This window comes from Eriocheir sinensis, chromosome 24 (assembly GCF_024679095.1).
Source record: "Eriocheir sinensis breed Jianghai 21 chromosome 24, ASM2467909v1, whole genome shotgun sequence".
NCBI lineage: Eukaryota > Metazoa > Arthropoda > Malacostraca > Decapoda > Varunidae > Eriocheir > Eriocheir sinensis.
In genome coordinates, this window is record NC_066532.1 from 11,207,122 (window position 1) to 11,229,492 (window position 22,371).

Consider the following 22,371-nt stretch of genomic DNA (forward strand, 5'->3'; position numbering starts at 1 on the left):
GCCTGGATGGAATGTTGAGGGAGTCTGAGAGAATAATTATAATGGGTGATTTCAGCTGCAAGGAGGTGGAATGGAAGAATTGACAGACGCAGGGAGCAGACGAGTCATGGGGAGGAAGACTTCTACATCTGGCAATGAAACATGTACTGACGCAGTGGATCAAGGAACATACCAGATTCGGGAACGAAGGTGAGGCATCAAGACTAGACCTGGTATTTAGTAAAGAGCCGGAAATAGTAGAAAATCTTAATGTAGATTGTCCAATAGCGAAGAGTGACCATACGGTTGTGGAATTTGAAGTACGTATCAGAAAAGAGAACGATTGACCGAAAGGAGGATCACAAAATTGGGAGAAGCAAATACTGTAAGGCAGATTTTGTCAGCATGAGAACTTTTTTTGGAAATGCACATTGGAGTGGCCTGTACAAGGCCAAGAGTACACAGGATAAGTGGGAGGAGTTTTTAAAGCTATACAAGGAAGCCAAAATAGATATGTGCCCAAGGTAACCAGAAAGGATGTTGATAAAAAGGAGTGGTTTAACAAGAGATGTGAGACAGCTAGAAGGAGAAAAAAAGAAGCTTGGAAGGGATGAAGGAGACGAAGAAGAATCAACTCGTGGAACGATTTAAAACAAGCAAGGAATGAATATACAAAGGTTAGAAGAGAAGAAAAAAGGAAATATGAAAAAATATAATCAACAAGTGCAAAGACCAACCCAAACTATTCTATAGACATATGAACGGCAAATTAAAGAATAGAGAAACAATCGATAAACTGAAAATGGATGGAACAACATATGAGGACCCAGCAGAGATGGCTGAGGTGATGAACAACAGCTTTCACAGAGTTTTCACAAGAGAAGAAGACTTTGTACAGCCCTTGGGCCAGGAAAGAGGCAAGAGATACAGTTAATGGTGCAAGAAATCAAGGAAAGTTTGAACAAGCTGGATGTGAGAAAGGCGACGGGGCCGGATGGAGTATCAGGGTGGATTTTGAAGGAATGTAGTGAACAACTTGCAGAGAAACTGCACTCCATAATGAGTACCTTCCGGAGTGAAAAAAAGGTACCACAAGATTGAAAGAGAGCAAACTTAGTACCAGTTTTTAAGGGAGGCAAGAGAGACATTGAATTACAGACCGGTATCACTCACTAGTGTGGTTGCGAAGATACATGAGAGACTGGTTAACCCTTTCTATACGGCAATGCCAACGTCAGCGTCCTGAAGCGCCCAGTACAATATACGGGATGCTGACGTCGGTGTCCTGACGGCGAAGCCTATGTTGGCGTCTTTATTACATTAAGACATTTAGTTTTAGTTGGTACTGAGTGATCCCGTACTCTGTTCTGACTCAACCTAGAGACTCCATATATGATATGGTGTCTTATTTGACTTTCAATGATATTATAGTGTAATAACGTAAGTGTCTTACACGAATTTGTATTTGACAGTAACAATCAATTCTAACAGAAAATAACAAAAATAATGAGAAAGAAATGATATATGTGAATGTGTGGAGTTGTTGAGTTCCATTTCTTTTGAGTTGCCAAGTGGCTGGGTAGTGAGTGCTTATCTCACCACCCCTCTCGGCTCAAGAACGCGGCCTCCCCTCCCTGCCTGCCTCCCTTTCATCCTCCCGCTGTCTCTGTTCTCTTTCATTCTTCCTTCCTTCCTTCCTTCCTTCTACCTCCCCCCTCCAAGTGTGTGTGTGTGTGGAGAGAGAGAGAGAGAGAGAGAGAGAGAGAGAGAGAGAGAGAGAGAGAGAGAGAGAGAGAGAGAGAGAGAGAGAGAGAGAGAGAGAGAGAGAGAGAGAGAGAGAGAGAGAGAGAGAGAGAGAGAGAGAGAGAGAGAGAGAATTTTTTTTTACATAGAATTACATAGAAAATCAGACCACACAGACTAGGTGGTCTGTCCTTAAACCTAAGTGATTTTACATTAATCAGATGGCTCCAAAACGTTGCTTTTCTACTCTAGTTAATATTAAGTTCAAGGAAGTGACGGTCAAGCTTGTTTTTAAAGGAGTCATTCGTGTTACACTGGACCACTGACGGTGGGAGCTTATTCCATTCTCGCACTACAACGTCGGTGAAGAAAAATTTGGTGCAGTCTGAATTTACTTGTCTACATTTGAGTTTTATGCCATTGTTCCTCATTCACAAAGTGTCATCGATCATAAACAATTTTGTTCTGTCTACATTCGTGAAACCATTAAGTATTTTAAAACATTCGATCAGTTTTCCTCGGAGGCGACGTTTCTCAAGAGAGAACATGTTGAGGGTGGAAAGCCTTTCTTTGTAGGATTTGTTGCGCAAGGAAGGGATCATTTTTGTTGCCCGATGCTGAACACCTTCTAATTTAGCAATGTCCTTTGCATGGTGAGGAGACCAAAACTGTACTGCATATTCCAAGTGGGGTGTGACTAAACTATTGAAGAGCAGAAGTATGTATTACATCTTGATTCTTGAATAAAAAAATTTTTTAATGAAGCCCAACATTCTGTTCACTTTATTTGCTGCATCGATGCATTGATGTGAGATTTTGAGTTTTGACGCGATTTTGACCCCCAGGTCCTTAACGCATTTCGTGATCGAACTTATTTCTTGTTCCAACTTGAAGGACCTGGCACTTGTCTACGTTATGATGTGGGACTTTATCAAACGCTTTCTGGAAATCAAGATAGACTACGTCCAGTGATTTGGTTACGTCATAAACTGAGAAGAGGTCGTTATAAAAGGTCAATAGATTTGATAGGCAGGATCTTTTGTTACGGAAGCCATGTTGTGAATCCCCAATTAATGAGTGGCTTTCGAGGTAACTCACAATTTTGTCTCTAATTATGCTCTCAAGTAGCTTACCTACAATTGAAGTTAGACTAATGGGTCGGTAGTTACCTGGTATTTTTTTTGTCTCCTTTCTTAAAAATCGGTGTCAGGTTAGCCTTTTTCCAATCCGAAGGGACGATGCCTTGTCGCAAGGACATATTGAATACGGTTGTGAGGGAGGAGAGTATTTCGCTCTTTGTTTCTTTAAGCAGTATAGGATATACTTTATCGGGTCCGGGACTTTTATTTGTTGTATTTTTTTTGTCTCCTTTCTTAAAAATCGGTGTCAGGTTAGCCTTTTTCCAATCCGAAGGGACGATGCCTTGTCGCAAGGACATATTGAATACGGTTGTGAGGGAGGAGAGTATTTCTCTCTTTGTTTCTTTAAGCAGTATAGGATATACTTTATCGGGTCCGGGACTTTTATTTGTTGTAAGTGAATGGCTTTAAGGACTTCATCGGTTGTTATTTCAAAATTAGGCAATGCATGCTCGAGATTTACATTAGTACTGGTGTTGGTGGTAGCGGGAAGAAGACTGTTAGTATTAAACACCGAGGAAAAGTAATTGTTTAAGAGGTTTGCAATGTGTTGGCTGTCAGTCACTAGTGCACCGTCACTGTTTGTTAAAGGTCCAATTCCACTTCTGATCGCCTTTCTGTTGTTTATGTAACTGAAGAAAGATTTCGGATTATTTTTACAGTTGGCTGTAATATTTTCTTCATATTTACGCTTTGCCTGACATACTAATCTTTTTACTCGTTGCCTGGCATCGTTATAAAGTCTAATGTTTTGGAGCGTGCTTTGTTCTTTCTTTAACCTGTAAAACAATTTTCTCTCATTGACTGAGTGTTTAATTTCGCTATTAAACCAAGGTGGGCTTTTATTAGTGTTAATTCGCTTCTCGCACAAGGGGAAGAATGTGTTCTGCTGAGTGAGTATGTGATTTTTAAAGCTTAGCCAGGCTTCCTCTACATTGCCGTCATCTGATAGTTGTATTTCTGTTAGTTTTTGTTGGATTTCTACGAAGTTAGCTCTTTTGAAATTGGGCACCTTTACTTTATTTTCAGTCACTGATGTTTGAGCTCTAATGTCGACGCGCACTAATTTATGATCGCAAGAACCGAGGTGTTCTCCTACCGTGACATTACTGACTAGGTTATCTTGGGTCGTTATAACAAGGTCGAGTATGTTATTTTGTCGAGTTGGTTCAGAAACCATTTGGCTTAGATAATTTTCTTCTAGAAATTTGATCATTCTATGTGACTCGCCTTCTGTACCTGACAGTGTCGCCCAGTCGATATGGGGGAGGTTAAAGTCTCCTAATATCAGTGAGTCGTTGTTATTAAGTGACTGCCTTATAACGCTGTACATTTCAAGGTCGTCATCGAGTGATTGCCCGGGAGGCCTGTAGGTGACAGATATATTTAAATTGACTTTTGCAATGTTTACTCGCACTCACAAATGTTCAACGTTACTGTCTCTTGGTGTTTTGTCAATGGGTTGCAAATAGCTTTTGACAAAAAGGGCGACGCCACCACCTCTACAGTTTACACGATCTTTGCTGAAGAGTCTGTAGCCATCTATGTTGTATTCGGAACTTAAATCAATATTTGTGGTGTCGATAATGTTTCGGTTATAGCAATTATGTCAAAATTTTCTGTTAGAGCAAGGCATCTCAGTTCATCAAATTTGTTGCTTAGGCTACGCGCATTGAAACTAAGGATTTTTAAGTTACCTAGAGGCTTGGTAATAGAGGTGGTGGTACTTGCATGATCACGGTTATGGTTTTGTTGCGATGCATGGGGGTGGGAGAGAGAGAGAGAGAGAGAGAGAGAGAGAGAGAGAGAGAGAGAGAGAGAGAGAGAGAGAGAGAGAGAGAGAGAGAGAGAGAGAGAGAGAGAGAGAGAGAGAGAGAGAGAGAGAGAGAGAGAGAGAGAGAGAGAGAGAGAGAGAGAGAAGAGAGAGAGAGAGAGAGAGAGAGAGAGAGAGAGAGAGAGAGAGAGAGAGAGAGAGAGAGAGAGAGAGAGAGAGAGAGAGAGAGAGAGAGAGAGAGAGAGAGTAATGGAGGAGATGTACCAGCGTGGTCTCGTGGGGAGTCCCTGAGTCGCGCCCAAGAGCTCAAGTTAAAATCGATACACTATAGTAAAGACTGAAATTCTGCAAGAGGCCCTAAATAAGATTTGGGATTGGAGTAAGAATTGGAAGATGGAGTTTAATGTATAGAAGTGTCATATAATGGAAATGGGTAAAAGTGAAGGGAGACCAAAATGAACATATAGAATGGGAGATGGAGAAATACTAAAGGTTCGAGAAGAGAGAAATCTGGGAGTGATAGTACAAGATAATCAACAGTCAGAGAGTCATGTAAATAGGATATTCGGAGATACGTATAGAATGGTAAGGAATATAGGAATAGCATTCCACCACATGGATAAAGATATAATGAAAAAGATGATTACCACTATGATTAGACCAAAGTTGGAATATGCGGAAACTGTGTGGTCTCCCCATAAGAAGAAACGTGAAAAAAACAGAAAAAATACAAAGGATGGCAATGAAGATGGTTCCAAAACTGGAGGGATTGTCATATGAAGAAAGGTTAAACAAAATGACCCTGCCAACATTGGAACAAAGAAGAGAAAGGGGAGACCTAATACTAAATTTATAAAGCGTGGAGTAAAATGGAAGAAGTAAATAACAAGGAGATGCTACTACGAGAAGCAAGAAACACCAGCAACACACGAGGATATAGTAAAAAATTGAGAAAAGGAAGATGTTTGAGAGACATAAAAAAATATATCTTCCCGCAAAGAAGCATTGAGGTTTGGAACAGACTAAGGGCCGGTCTTACAGTCACCCGTTTTAGTTAGCTAGCCAGCGAATGAAAGCCTTCCACGCGCGATTGAGTCTTACAGTCGCTCTTGACCACTGCTTTTCGGTTGCTCGCGAACGAAAAATCAGCATTTTGGTAAGGAGATTTTGGGGAGCTGTTGAGGTGACGAAAACGAGATTTGTAACCAATAAATTCAAAGTAAATGAGTAAATCTGCAATGATATGACATATCAAGCATGCAGAAAGCATATATAACTCAAATAATTATTCAAAACACCTTTATTTTTGTTGTTTAAGCATTTTACTGGGCAGCGTATCGTACACCACCAGCACAACAGATAGGACACGTAGCAATGGTCTCAAGTTAGACAAATTCAGATTCAGCTAAGACATAGGCAAGAACTGGTTCACAAATAGAGTGGTGGATGAATAGAACAGGCTTGACAGTCATGTTGTGGGTGCCAATACCATAGATACAATCAAGAAGGGGTTAGATAAATTCATGGATAGTGAGGTAAGGTGGGGTTAGGATAACAGGAGTTGCCCAGTATAGGCCAACCGGCCTCTTGCAGACTCCTTATGTTCTTATGTTCTAATGGATATTTTTGGTAAGTATATTTAGTGTTTTATTTATCTATTGACATTTCTTTTTGAAAAAGTTGTATGTAGTTGTCTTTGTGGCTCATATGGGCATGCTGACAGGGTTATAACAAACCATTGAATATACCTGTCGATTTAGTGGCACTCAATCAACATGAAATCTGTTATGAAATATTAAGAATATATAAGACAGCAACCCAAAAAGCATTCAAGGTATAAAGGAACTATTCATAATAGCTGGTGCCAGGCAGAGGGGGAGAGAAAACAAAAACAATAGAATTACACCCATCCCGGGTGGTCACCAGTTTATTTCTGATATATTTTTATGTACTAATCAGTACGACTTTGTGTTATGAATAACTAGATAAGAGGTGATAGGCTACTGTCTAGCAGTGAAAGGTAACTATTTTAGGTCTAATAGATTATTAGTTAAAGGGCATTAGGTTACTAATTATTAGGTTTGCTTAGTTCCATGGAATCATATATAACTGTCAATCTATTAAGGGAGTACGCAACACCTGGGGGGGGGGGTCAAAATATAGCATTTTGCAAAACTGTGTTTAAAACATTCTTATACCATCGAGAAATAATCCCCGAGCAATGTTTTCCTCGTAGTGCAAATTTTAAATGTCTGACGCAGGTTTAAATGGACCGAGTTAAAGGTTAAATTTTGTCTCTTTATTAATCGCAGCAAATCTAAAATCAATCAGATTTACATGAAAAATGCAGGGAATGTTGATTGTACAAGTAGCTAGAGACCTATGATTAGATATTGTTGATAGGGTAAAGGAGATGGGAGTATTAAGAGGAAAAAGTGACAAAAAAAATAAAAAGATTTTACGCGATGTTCGACGAACATAATAAAAGAAATACCATTATGCCTTTCTATATGGGAAACTTTCAGAATATTTTCCATAGGGCTTTAGGCATACCTAAAGACTATTCACAGCCAAAAAATGAAAGTGATTGGCTATGTATTAATGGTGCTGTGTAATTTTAAGTGTCACAACAAGTATATGCACATGTATACGTATAAGTATACATATAGGTAAACATACATTGTTCTGGCTCGTACAAAATGTAGGAAACATAGATGCCTACTTAGTTTCATCGCAATACCCGATAGTTTAGTAAGATGGCCTCAGGTGTCCCGTACCCCCTTAAGTCGCCATAGTTTATTTTAGCAGCAATAGGTTATTATCCTTAGCAGTGATAGGTTACTATCCTAATGTTGAGCTGCAGCTCTAAGATAGTGTCATTTGCCCTGACAGCTACTTCACAGCACACTTCCACAGCAATAAGATGATTTTTCTCACTTATTTAAGATACTGACTACAGTATTCATTTCTGAGTAATTTATGAGAATGGCAGTTAACCCTTAGAGTACGGGCGGCGATATATTTCTCTGGATGGTGTGCATGTGCATGGATGATGTTGCAATAATTGTATATTCATCTAGTGTATATGGTGGTGTAATGAAACTTCTCTCCTAATAATAGTAAAAAAGTTATGACAGCCCAAAATATTGTGCATTTTCTCGTGGCCGTGACACCCCCCCCACCACACACACACACACACACACACACACACACACACACACACACACACACACACACACACTCACTCACTCCTCCTCACTCACCACCTCACTCACTCACTCACTCTCTCTCTCTCTCTCCCCCCCTACTTGCCCCTCCCTCCTCTGTCAATGTCACTACCATAGCAGTCATCAGAGTCACTGTCACTTTGATTCACCGGCGCTCTACTTCCGTTCGGAGCAGAGGAACTGCTTGACGCGTCACAAGACATGACAGATGTATTCCGAACAAAAGTGGAAAATGATCTGTGGCCTTCAGCAGGGCGGTATATTTGAAACATAGGGAGCATAGAATGTGATGATTATATATATGATCCCCGTACAGGTGGGGCGTGTGGTAGCGCACTTATATATACGATCGCCGTAATGTAAGAGTTAAGGAGATTTTTTTTTTATATTTTCTTGAAAATGGTGTGTTGTTATTCTGTAAATATTTCGCTCCATTGTTCTCGTCCTTGTTTTCTGGAGCGACAGTTATTTCCATACAATAAAGCATCATAGTGTACCAAAAAATGAAGTCAGTGCCTCTGAAATACACCCCTTAGGTCGGGCTAAAATCTTCCGGTAGGTCATGTAGGATTGTGAAGGTTAGGTTCGGCTCGGCCCCCTTCCTATCTTTCAATTAAAAAAAGTTAAGGCTTGGGGCATATGCTATAGGTGCATTAGCATTGAAATTTGTTCTTCCATTCATCACTCTCCCTCAGTCATTGTTATATTATACTTCTGTTTAAATTTTCCAGCTTGTCTCTTTCTTAGTTCTCTTGTTTTCTGCACACCCAACTTTTAATTATTTTTATCTTAATTTCAACATGACAGCATTTAATATTTTTTTTTTATACTAATAATTAATGCATGTCTCTCCCACAGGGTGTAGAATTCTTCTGAATCTTAAGATGCTTGTCACAGTGAAATACCTGCTCACAAGCAATTACCTCTTCACCATAGCTGACTGCATATAAATTGTAGTCTCAGGTAGCAGGGCTATTGGAGATGTTGTCAACTGATATATCTGGTACTCTTTCTACTTATAATTTCTCTATCAGAAGAAGCACACCATTTGTCCAAAAAGGTTTATGATGTTGCTGGTATGGCAGGAGTTACGGAGAGTTTCAGGGTCGAGGTTGGACTACACTTAGGATCAGCCCGCTCATTTTCAGTAGTGATGTACAGGCTGACGGATGAGGTCAGGCAGCAGTCTCCGTGGACCATGATATTTGTGGATGACATTATTATATGTAGTGAAGACAGGGAAGAAACTGAAAATCAACTAGAGAGGTGGAGATATGCACTGTAGAAGAGGGATGAAAATCAGCAGGGGCAAAACTGAGTACATGTGAGTGAGCCCTATGGAGATGGTACAGTGGGGTTTCAGTCAGTGCAGATGGCAAAGGTAGATAAGTTTATTTACTTTTTTTTTTTTTTTTTTACAGCTACGGAGAAGTTCAAGGGCGTAATGAAAAACATAAGTAAATAAATAAAATAAAATAGATAAATAAATAAATAAATAAATAAATAAATAAAAAGGCCCGCTACTTACCGCTCCAGAACAGAGGTTAAAGGAGTGTTCAAAATCAGAGGTCAATTTCGGGAGGAGAGGTGTCCTGATACCCTCCTCTTGAAAGAGTTCAAGTCATAGGCAGGAGGAAATACAGATGAAGGAAGATTGTTCCAGAGTTTACCAGCATGAGGGATGAAAGAGTGAAGATGCTGGTTAACTCTTGCATAAGGGGTTTGGACAGTATAGGGATGAGCATGAGTAGAAAGTCTTGTGCAGCGGGGCCGTGGGAGGAGGGGAGGCATGCAGTTAGCAAGTTCAGAAGAGCAGTCAACGTGGAAATATCGATAGAAGATTCAAAGAGAGGCAACATGGCAGCAGAATTTGACAGGTAGAAGACTATCAGTATGAGGAGGAGAGCTGATGAGACGAAGAGCCTTTGATTCCACTCTGTCAAGGAGGGCTGTGTGAGTGGACCCCCCCCACACATGAGATGCATACTCCATACGAGGGCAGACAAGGCTCCTGTAAATGGATAGCAACTGTGCAGGGGAGAAGAACTGGCGGAGACGGTACAGAACGCCCAGCCTAGAGGAAGCTGATTTAGTAAGAGATGGGATATGAAGTTTCCAGTTGAGATTTTGAGTTAAGGATAGACTGAGGATGTTTAGTGTTGAGGAAGATGATAGCTGGGTGTTGTCAAAGAATAGGGGATAGTTGTTTGGAAGATTGTGTCGAGTGGATAGGTGGAGAAACTGTGTTTTTGAGGCGTTGAAGGACACCAGGTTCCTCTTGCCCCAATCAGAAATAATAGTAAGGTCTGAGGCTAAGTGTTCTGCAGCCTCCAGCCTTGAGTCATTAAGTTCCTGTAGGGTGGGGCTTCTATTAAAAGAAGTTGAGTAATGCAGAGTGGAATCATCGGCGTAGGAATGGATAGGACAGTTCGTTTTGGAAAGAAGATCATCAATGAACAACAGAAAGAGAGTGGGAGATAGGACAGAACCCTGTGGGACACCACTGTTAATAGGTTTAGGGGAAGAACAGTGACCGTCTACCACGGCAGAAATAGAACGGTCAGAAAGGAAACTGGAGATAAAGGTACAGAGAGAAGGATAGAAACCATAGGAGGGTAGTTTGGAAAGCAAAGATTTGTGCCAGACCCTATCAAAAGCTTTTGATATGTCCAGCGCAATAGCAAAAGTTTCACCGAAACAGCTAAGAGAGGATGACCAAGAGTCAGTTAAGAAGGATAGGAGATCACCAGTAGAATGCCCCTTGCGGAACCCATACTGGCGATCAGATAGAAGGTCAGAAGTGGAAAGGTGCTTTTGAATCTTCCGGTTAAGGATTGATTCAAATGCTTTGGATAGACAAGAAAGTAAAGCTATAGGACGGTAGTTTGAGGGATTGGAGCGGTCACCCTTCTTAGGCACAGGCTGTATGAAGGCATACTTCCAGCAGGAAGGAAAGGTAGATCTTGACAGGCAGAGGCAAAAGAGTTTGACCAGGCAGGGTGACAGCACAGAGGCACAGTTTTTAAGGACAATAGGAGACACTCCATCAGGTCCATAAGCCTTCTGAGGATTGAGGCCAGAGAGGGCATAGCAAACATCATTTTGAAGAATCTTTATAACAGGCATAAAGGAGTCAGAGGGGGGATGAGTAGGAGGAATATGCCCAGAGTCATCCAGAGTGGAGTTTATAGAAAAAGTTTGAGAGAAGAGTTCAGCCTTAGAGACAGATGAGACTTCAGGACTGAGGAGTGGAGGGAAAGATGAAGAAGTGAAGTTGGAGAAGATGTTTTTGGCTAGATGCCAGAAATCACGGGAAGAGTTAGAGAAAGCAAGGTTTTGGCATTTTCTATTGATGAAAGAGTTTTTGGTTAGTCGGAGAATAGATCTGGCACAATTCCAGGCTTAACAGTCCAAAGCAATGGAACGTGTGCTACAGAAGAGAAGAAAAGAGTACCGTACAGGCCAGATAGAATGGAGGGAGAATGGTGACAGGATCATCTGCTATTTCTGCTCCAGGACAAAGCCCTGGGGCTGTTCTGTGGTGACTGTGTTCATTTATAGCATCAAAGAGCAGTCAAGTTACAGATATCATAAAAGACCTTTTGCTGCAAGGAAATCTTTATCTGGTAATAAATTTACTTGTACTATTTTCAACATGGAAAAATAAATTATTAGACTGTGTAATCCTTTTTCATCGCACGTACTAAGGCTAAGTAAAACTATATTATCAATAAAATATGAAATAACGATAAATTCTTTACTCCATGCTAAATTAATAAAGGTAAAGTTGGGGGCATAATGCTATAGCTGCATGTGGCCTCAGTGTTCATCTTCATCTTATTGGCCCTAGAGCTGGTTGTTGGTAAGAACTAATCATCCTGGGACACAGCTAGTGTGACAGGAGAGTTATCAGTTAACTTTCCCCAGGTTTTCCCAAATATCCATTTTTTTTGAGGAAAGAAACAACCACCCTGCTTTATTTCTTTCTGTTTTCAGATTAATAATACTCAATACCATTAAAATTTGAAGAAAATATACAAATAAGTAGTTCAATAGAAGTAATAAAAAAGACTAACTAATCTAAGCAAATCTAACATAACACTGCCAGCACTGTCAGTGCACTGGACAGTCGGGACGGAAGCTGCAGTGGTTAGGTTCGATTATATTACATCTGCTTAGGTTAGTTACTTAAGATGTACACTTTCATAGTATTGTTAAAGAGCATGTATTTTTGTCCTTCGCCCACAGATTAGAAGAGTACATGATATTTTGAAGTGGCAGAGCTAAACTATTTACCAAAGACTTTGTAAAAATTCATCCTTGGGATGTTTTATCCTCTACTCCCGCTTTTTCATCACACTGAAAAGGAAAAGGAACAGCTGGGAGGGCTGCCCTTAAAAATGCCCATTAGATTAAAGAAACACTGGTACATTGGTTAGCATGTTCAGCAGCAAATCCATGTGTCCGTGTATAAATCTCATCTTGGTCAGTCGACACGTAGCTCACCCAGGTGTTCATGCACCTTTTTGGGCTGACTAACTAATGGATATCTTGGAAAACTTTGGGAAGATAAACTTTGGGTAACAGAAATGTCACACTGGCCCTGTCATTATTATTATTACCCACCACAGACTTAAGGACAACTGAGGAGGACAAACACAGAGGCCACACGCAGCTTTGAGGTATACCCACAACTCTGCCTGGAGACAAGGTAATCCTGAAAACATGATTTCTCTCGAGAAAAAACAACTGTGGCCGCTGCAGAGTTCATGTACTCGCCGATAAATCACGTGACTTTGTTTACATTTTCACGCTCACGCTTGCCAACCTCGGCCGACTAATTATACCAACATTACCGACGATTTGGGTTGGATGCGCCTGTGGTTAGGGAGCGTAAATCTGTGAGTACAAGACCGGCGACTGGCTATCTTACGCCAGCCAACGAACCTGGTGAGAATTTTTGTTTTCCCGCTCCCGAAAGGACTGTAAGACCGGCCCCAAGTGAGGATGTAGTATCGGCGAAGAGTGTGCACATCTTTAAGGAAAAACTGGACAAGTACAAATATGGATACGGAACCACACGAGCGTAAGCCCAGGCCCTGTAAAATTACAACTAAATAAATACAACTAGGTAAATACACACACACACACAAACACATGGCGGTGGCTGAGTGGTTAGCGTGATGGCCCCGCGTTCAGGAGCTCCAGGAGGGACGCGGGTTCGAATCCTGGCCGCAGCACAGCTGATGTTTTTCAGTCACCGTCGAGTGGCCTAAGACTACCCACATGCTGGCCTGAAGACCACCCATCAACCTGGGCTCTAGATAGCCTCTCCATAGAGAGGCTCAAAGATGAGCCAACACAAGATGGTGCCACTAAAAACACTCGCCTGCACCAGAACGGGCTGGGCCGACCATCAGGCCCCACCATGAAGAAGCCTTGTGCCAACCATCAGGCCCCACCGGGAAGAAGCCTACTGGTGCAATAGGCTGCGTCGTAAAAAACACCACTCTGATAGTTCAGTCAGTTAAAGTTCTGCACTGCCAGGCTTTGCAGCCTGGCAGGCAGAGGTTTGAGCCCCACTCAGGACAAGGCATGATTACTGTCCCTCCTTGAGCAAAGGGGATGGGGGGTGTGGTGTGTGAGATCCCAGCAGTACCCATAGAGCAACTATAATAAGCCTTGCTCTTGTCAGGAGGGTATTTGCTACATTTTGAGTATGTGGGGGTCTAATCATTTTCACAAGTATCCTCTTGCAAGTTTTACATCTGTGGCTCTCAAGTCACACTGCTCTCTAAATGCTGCACACTAGCATACTACTATGCCAGCTTTTCAAATTTGAATAAAATGAAAAGTTATGTCAATGAAAACTTCACAAATTATAATTGGGTAAAAGACAAGAAGTACTCAATGAAGAAGGCAGAGACAAGAATATGAACAAGAACTAATGTGCTCCAATTTATAACATCATTCATTGTGAGACTATACTGGGGAAACTGACCTGAGTGTCTTGATGAAGGTCAGTGAGAGCCTTCCAGGCTGAGGATGTGACAGGTGTGTGCAGGTGGCAGGCAGGCAGGGTTTCCAGGACTTGATAAATGGCTGCCGCCACAGACACAGGAAGTGTGTCCTGGGGGCTGCTCTCTTGGATGGACATCTCTGATAGGTGGTGCAAATTACCTGTGAACAATATAGACTCAGAGACACCTCCTGAGCACAGTAGTCAAATGTGGTGGCATGTTATGAAAATTCACTTTACATTGCAAACTTTTTAGAATATCTTCAATTCAACATTCCAATATGAATAAAACTCTTGCATTGTTCTTCAATCGAAGTAAAAGTTATTCTTTCTTTCTCCCACTGCCACTATTTACTGCATTTTCCTCTGTAATCCTCAGCATTATCCTTGTTTGAATATTTTTATTGCTAAATTATTCCCTTTGATATTATGTCCTCTGGGAACCTCCCAGAGGCATTTAACCCTAAGGCTACAGGTATTTTCTCATGCGCCTTCTGCACCATACAGCCTATTTTAGTATGTGTCAAGCACGAAAGTTCCAGAGGCCCATTACTGCAATACTATCAATCTGCTCAGGTTCATTTTGTTGTCATTAGATTCAGCTTACATTGAACTTGACAATGACCTATGTTGAAAATCTTAACTTGAGGTTTACTGGGAGTAGGAGAGGTGCATCATTAGCTGTCTGTCCCCAAATATTTCTGGGTACCCAGATATACTTCCAGATGCAATAAAATACACTAATGATCAACAAAAAAGTCTGATTTCAATGGATTAGTTTTTTCAATGGTTTCAGAGATAAAAATGTAAAAAAAAATTGTGATGTGATGTGATTCAACATTTTGACATGAAATTTGTACATCTCAAAAGCTGTCATAGGACTGACTGAAAGGAGGAGGTTAGCAACGGCTGAAATTTACCCTAAGAATAGCAGAAGCACATGTGACCTATTTTCCACTGGGATATTCCAGCAGGAAATGATTTGTTGTATAACTACACCCGTAGCCATGATCAAGGCTGTAGATGTGTTATATATCAAGGCTGTAGATGTATTATATAGCTACACCTGTAGACTAAGGGTTTTGAAAGTTGGTATTTTCTTCTTTCTTAGCAAATTTCTCTTGGATCAAGGTGGTCAGGAACCTACATCCCTTCTTCATATTTAATGGTATGGGAAAATAGGCTTGCTTGACAATTTTGTTATTCATTACTTGATTTCTTTCTATGGAACACAATCCTGCTGTATACCAGGGGTTGTTTGTACAATCTTTCTGACAAGGGTTCTGGGAAACAAAGGTGACAAGTATCCTTTAACTGTTTTGTTACAATACTTACTCTTTTTCCTGTTCCTGGAGACACTGAAGATAGAGGATGATGATGTGTTAAAGGATGAATTAATGGATAGATTACAGTTCTGGAGGGATGGGCACTCCAGGAGCCTGTTGATAAAACCTGGTACACAGCTCACATCCCCAGCTTTTTCCCAGCACAGACCACTCTCAAAAACATCTGCCTCTTCATTCTGGAAAAAAATTATTATGATCCCATTACAAAGTGTTATGGTAGTTCATGATCATCTGTGGGAAACAAATTGGTATGTATAGGCCTATTCCAGTGTTTCACTTGGGTTCATTCAAGGTCTCAAACTGTTTGTGCTCAAAATGCAGGGTAGTTGATAAATATTGTACCAACAGCAGGGCCTCAGTCTGTACTTGTGTCGGGGATAAAGTAAAAAGGTAAAATTGGGGGCATACGCTGTAGCAGCACGTGGCCTCGGTGCTCATCTCCGTAATATTGGCCCTTGAGCCTGTGGTGGGAGGGAGCCCATTACTCCGGGACACAGGGTCAGTGTGACATCCGGGTTACCAGTTTACCTTCCCCAGGTTTCCCCAGGTACCTATTTATCGACCAGCCCGAGAGGGAGGATGAACAGCTGGATGAGCTGCACGCTGACTGCCCGGGCTGGGATTCGAACACGGGCCCGCGGAGTAGAAGCCAGGCACGCTGACCCCTAGACCACGGAGGCGATAGCTGAGCATCTTTCAGAAATGCTTCCTTTCCTTGGGAGTTGTACCTACCTGTACATAGTCTGCGCATTTTACATGTACACAGGTATTAAAATCCCTGCACAGCCACCAAGTGTTTAGAAATATTAATTTAAAAAATTGTATATCTTGGCATTTTGCCAAGTCATGACTACGTGCAGTGGTCTCCACTTAGAACGACGAGTCCATGATAGCTTTGTCTCACCATGTTCTGTATACACACCCGGGGCACGTGGCCCAACTCGCTCTCCCACACTCTCTGATTCATTTTGGATAACTGCCGAGTTGTAGCCACATCCCATGGTCTACACTCAGCCTGGCATGCCTGCACTAACAATTTCTAATATCCCTACATTCAACAGACACATTAAGCATGCAACATAGTGCATGTTGCGCAACATTGTTCAACTGGGACAAGTAGCGTCAAGATGGCAGCATTGGCCAATATCCCTACAAGTCATTGCGAGGGGGTGAGGGTGTGCACAAAGACGTTGTGGTTACATGGATGTGGCCAGTGTCACCTCTGCATCTTCTTGCCTTCTGCAAATATTTTGTTCAACTGTGATTGCTGCTTCATAAAGGGTTGCTTATATGAGCTGCTGTGGGAATATTGTGGGGTTGTTGTTGTGTGGGACACTAATGATGTTAAGCAAAGCTGATCCACTGTCCCATCAGACTCCCCTTCCCCCGACCACCACCACCTAGTTGTGTTTACCTAGTTGTTTACCTAGTTGTGACATACGGGAAAAGAGCTACGCTCGCGTTGCCCCGTCTCCATATCCGCTCTTATCCAACTTCTCCTTAAAATCATGAATGTTTCTTGCACAAACCACTTCCTCCTCCAGCCTATTCCATAGCTCAATGCTTCTGTTTGGGAAGCTGAACTTTTTCACATCTCGCCTACCCATGGTCGCCAACTTCTTTCCATGTCCTCTCGTTTCTCTCTCGTTCCACACACACAGGTCCTCTCTGTCCAAATGCTCCACTCCACCCTGTACACCACTATCAGGTCTCCTCTTTCTCTTCTCTCCAGGGTTGTAAGCCCCATGCTATTGAGTCTCTCTTCATAAGTCCGATCTCTAAGTTCCGGTACCATCTTAGTTGCCATGCTCTGCACTTTTTCCAGCTTTCTTATGTTCTTTGCAGAAGGTTGTGTGCTTAACCCCTCCAAACCACAAAAGTTTTCCTCGGGAGATCCCCCATAACGCAAAAGTCATCGAAAAATACACTTTGAAACCAAGAAAAAGTCATAAAAGATGTTTTATAGAAAATTTTCTGGGTCACCCTGCTGTGAAATCTATTTCTTTCTAGGTTGTCACATTCAGATGGAATTCCATGATTCCTGAAAAATTACAACTATTTACTGGTGCGATGTACAGAATAAAATATTGAACAGGTGCTCATTTCATCACAATGGAGTCTGAAAAATATAGTTTATAATCTTTGACTTGAAATTTACTGCCCACAGAGAGCCAAAGTTGTGGTGAAACTCAATAAATAATTTTGGTAAATTTTTGTAGTTTTTTCATTCTGGAATGAATCTCATTGAATAAAAGTTGTAGAAAATTGTCCATATAACTCAACTGTGAAATCAGATTATGATTTGGTCTGATCGTTTGGCAGGAATTCTATACCTCAAAAATTCCAAGTTTTTACTGGTGCGACGTACAGGAGAATTTATTGAAGAAAAGTTGCTCATTTTATCGCTATGGAGTCTGAAAAATATAGTTTATAATCTTTGACCTGGAAATTTACTGCCTACAAAGAGCAGTTGCAGTGAAACTCGAAAAAATATTTTTTGTAGCTTTTCATTCTGGAATGAATCTCATTGAATAAATGTTGTAGAAAATCATCTGTATAACTCAACTGTGAAATCATATTATGATTTGGACAGACAGTTGGCTGGAATTCAATGATTACACAAAAATTCCAACTTCTGCTTCCCAATCCTTTGAACACTCCTGTGAACAAGATATTGGTTCATCTAGAACATCATGTATATCAATATGGAGGTGTCAAGACTACGCTCAGCACGCACACAACAAGCAGAAACTAAAGGAAGGCCGCCGAAACAGATCAGCTGAGGGAACATAATCGCTCTGCAGGTGCCATGATGCATAGGCAGGAACTGTAGACTATTTTTCACACGGAGTCATCTAAGAGGTAATAGAGGTGCCAGTTAGTCACTTAGCATAGACATTTACATAGTTAAGCGCACCATTCAATTTTCAGAGAGCTTCTCACTCGCAGGCACTGACATCATGCTCGTCACCCACGTCAAAAAAAATTACATGACGCCAGCGGCAGTAGCGTCGTTAAGGGGTTAACAGGTCCATTTGATTGCAGGGCATGTATCCAAGCATGAACCAAGTGACCTAGCTTGCTCTCTTACTCTCTCTGGTGCATCTCGGCACGCTGCTGAGTTGTAGCCAAATCTCATGGTTTACACTCAGCATGGCACGCCTGCACTTGTTTGAATACGCACCTGCCTCACACTCCCTCACCCTCTCCCTTCCTACTCCTCAGTCTGGCACATGTCATCTGCCTAGCTAAGCATCTCTGAGCATTACTTTCCACTTCTTTGAGTGTTTGGTGATTACACTGTGCTTCAGTGTAACCATATTGCACAGTGCCATATTTTCAAAATCTTTACTTTTTTACAAATTTCAAGGAGAGGGAGACTGTGTGACACAGATTATTGAATTACCTAGCAAAGCTAGACCCCCTATCATGCCACATTACAAAGGTTTTACTACATATAAAAAAAAATTACATTCAACTTCATTATACGCTACATCTATTTTTCTCCATGCCCAACCCACGCTATAGTCTGACTTGGCTAAACGTGCGGTTGGGGGGGGGGGGGGGGGGGGTCAGCGTAGGGGGATCCCTTTGTACAGCTTTGCCGCATGTCTCCCAGCCCGAGATGTAGAAATGTTCTAATATAAGTATTTATGGCAAATATGATCAGCAAATATGCATGCACATTTAACCTTAGTATTATAACGTATGAAAGAACAGTTAACTTATTATGGATAAGATATTTATAAGCATATAAAGAAATGTGACATACATATTTTAGTGTTGCTAAAAAAAATGCAAGATTTATTATTGAGTTTCCCTTCTGTTTTGGGATGTGTAAGTAGTTTCACAATTATAATTAGATTATATCGTGAAGGAATGTACATTAAAATAAGCTGACATAAGTAAGAAAAAATAAATCAAATCCTCATTAATGCAGAGAGAGAGAGAGAGCCAACGTGGGGTTAAAAACGTGGCAACTCTGTACTCCCACTTGTTCCTCATTGGGCACCGACACGGCTGCACTTTAAGGTGAGTCTTACTATAAAAGTCTGCAGCCAAAGTGTGTCAGTCATCGAACCTTCACCTTAACATTGCTGCGCATGACCTGGAGCATGTCAGTGAAGGCAGGAAGGGAGAGGGTGGCTGTCATTTGGTGGTGGAGGTCTTTCACCACTATCACAACTTCCAGTCCTTTTTCACTCAGCACTTGTTGAATCATGAATTCCTGGAAATATGTAAACTTGTATCAATAGCATCAAGTTAATTTAAAATGTTTGCTAATCTGTCATGAAGAAAATTTCAATTGTAACCTTCAATATTCAACTCCTGTACTGAACTGCATCATTTAAATGTTTGGAATCCATCACCATAAAACTTACATATGGTTTCCTTAGCTTGTTACATATTTGATTGGCTTCTTTGATCCTAAAGGTTAGCATGGGAGAAATGTTTGGAGACTCTTTTCTCACTTCCATGACAGACTCATTAAAGACATCTTCAACCTGTAGGAAGAAAAGACAGTTCCTGAATTATTTTACATGAAATTCAAGACAGGCCACAATAAAACTTCAGCATATTCTTCCTAAGCAGCTCTCATTACATTCAAATCCTCTGAGAGGAACACAACCTTTTTCAGAGGGTATTCTAAATACATGATACTAAAAATGTTACACATGCCCACCATCTATAGAACACTATTTTTTGAGCAAATAAAGAATGATTAAAACCAAATTATGGCCTTTTGAAATTAGCTGCTACTATAACTTACTTATGTGATGCTGCACTAAGATGAGCTTTGCAACCTTGCTGAAAACCACCAGATCATACTCACACACAATCCACATACCAATAACCAGATCATAGAATGCCCTGAAAACTAAGAGTAAACCCTCACTTGAATAAACGAATTGAGGGGAAGAAGGTAACGTTTTTTTTTTTTTTTTTTTTTTCGTCGCGGCCTATAGCGCCAGTAGGCTTTTTCCCGGTGGGGCCTGATGATCGGCCCAAGGCTTCTTCCCGGTGGGTCCTGATGGTCGGCCCAGCCCGTTCTGGCGCAGGCAAGTGTTTATAGTGGCGCCATCTTGCATTGGCTCATGCTGCCCTCCCGGAGCTCATCTTTAATCCTAGAATCTAGAGTCCGGGTTGATAGGTGGTCTTCTGGACAGCATGTGGGTAGTTTTAAGCCACTCGGCGGCGGCTGAAAAATCCCAGCTTGGTGGCACCGGGCGGGGATTGAACTCGCGTCCTCCTGAACGCGGTGGTGTTACTCTGTCGATTCAGCCACCGCCTCCATTACAGGTAGTCCTTGAGTTACAACAATGATTGGGACCGACAGGCCAGTTGTAAGTCAATTTGGGCATAAGTTGAACTTTACGTAAAAAAAATTTGTAATATATGATTCAAATGTCTCATCAGCAGATAGTCCACTGTTCCCATGCTTCCCACCGTCCCCCATGCCCCGCCTATGTCCTTGCACTCACCTCCCCCCGCCTGCATTCATTTGATCCTTTAGCCACGCAGCATTGCGCAATGTTACAAAATGGGTATATTCCATTGCCAGCCAACGGATGTGACCAGCAACTATGTCTTTGAGCCCACAAAGTTTGAACTATTATTTCAATTATGATGCTTCTGAAGTGAAGCAAGTGACTTGGGGTGGATCTTGAGATACCCCTTGCCTTGCAGTGACCAACTATTCAAGCATTCTGAGGCAACTTTTCAGACTAAAATTCAAATAAGTTGTGGCATTATGGTCAATTTTTTTCAAACATATGCCTTGGAAAAGTGCAGAAACAGTGCGGTCAGAGACTCCAGGCTGTAGTGAGGCAAAGCCACAAGAGGGGTCAGCTCACAGCAGCTCAAGGTTAAGCGACTCTGCCAGCCGATCAGCGGGCACAGCGGGCCTCACCTGCTCTCCCTCCCCACATCTACAAGGCAAGGCTTACTCTCCCTCCAATATTCTCTCCCTACACCAAATTGAGCATTTGTACTCCTTTTTACTCTTATAATTTAAATTTATTTTGTCTCTACAGCAGAGAGCCTTGAAAGCAATGATGAAGGCATTGCCTCACCCTCTGATGTTTACAAAAGGGCTAGAAAGGTGAGGGAATAGAACAAAAACTTGGCAAAAGAGAACCGTAATCTGTGGAAAGAATATGTGTCTACGTATATGGAGAAAACCATGGCAAAAGGACACAACAATGATATTCCTGAATTAACACAGTTGTTGTATGTTGCTTGCCTTGCTTCTGCTTGGGTCTGACTCACGGCAAAGATGAGCAATGCTCACCCAACCTCAATCGCAGTTTTCTCGTTTTCTAGTGAGTGCCGCTTTCCTAGTTTCAGCAGGGAGTGCCTCGATTACTGTAAATTGCCTGTGTGTGAAGGAAGTGGGTGCTGAATCCAATCTTATTTGCTGATGATACAGTGCTCATTGCAGAAAATGAAAGTGTCTTACAAAACTTGGTCAGTGTTTTTGATAGAGTATGTGAAAGGAGAAAGCTGAAAGTAAATGTCAACAAAAGTAAAGTGATGGTTTGTGAGCGGAGTAGGAGTGAGGTTGTGGATTTTGTATGCCCATATAGTGGGAATTGAATGTGAAAGAGAATGCAAAATAATTTTGAATGGTGAAGAAATGGAGGAGGTTAATGAGTTTAAGTACCTTGGATCAGTTATGTGTAAGCATGGTGGTATGGAGGGCATTGCAAGGAAGAAGGGTTGTAGGGTCTTTGGGACGTATCATGAATGGCAGAAGTGTGAGCATGGAAGTAAAGAAGGATTTGAGAAATACAGTATAGTAACAACCCTCACACATGCAAGTGAAACGTGGGCCTGGAATGAAAGTCAGAGGTCTAGAGTGCAGGCAGTGGAAATGAGTTATTTGAGGAGTGCTTGTGGTGTGAGTAGAATGGATGGAATGAGTAATGAAAGTGTGTAGCTATGAGCGTTTTGGAATGTGTCACAGGGGTGAAGGGAAGAAATGTGGAGTGGTGGAAGAAGTGAAGCGACAGACTTTAAAGTGGTTTGGCCACATGGAGTGAATGGATGAGAGTAAGATGACCAGAAGGGTGTATGTGAATGAGATAGAAGGAGGGAATGTTAGAGGACGACCTTCAGTGAAATGGAGAGATAGGGTGCAAGA

General features: G+C 41.6%; 1 protein-coding gene across 1 annotated transcript in view; it reads right to left on the reverse strand.

Annotated features, from left to right (window-relative positions):
- Positions 1 to 22,371, reverse strand: part of LOC127002838 (kinesin-like protein KIF14) — a 192,157-nt gene that overhangs the window by 28,820 nt on the left and 140,966 nt on the right. The window contains 4 exon segments of the mRNA XM_050869057.1: positions 13,864 to 14,042; positions 15,217 to 15,403; positions 19,315 to 19,455; positions 19,610 to 19,732. Of these exon segments, the coding sequence (XP_050725014.1) occupies positions 13,864 to 14,042; positions 15,217 to 15,403; positions 19,315 to 19,455; positions 19,610 to 19,732 (630 nt within the window).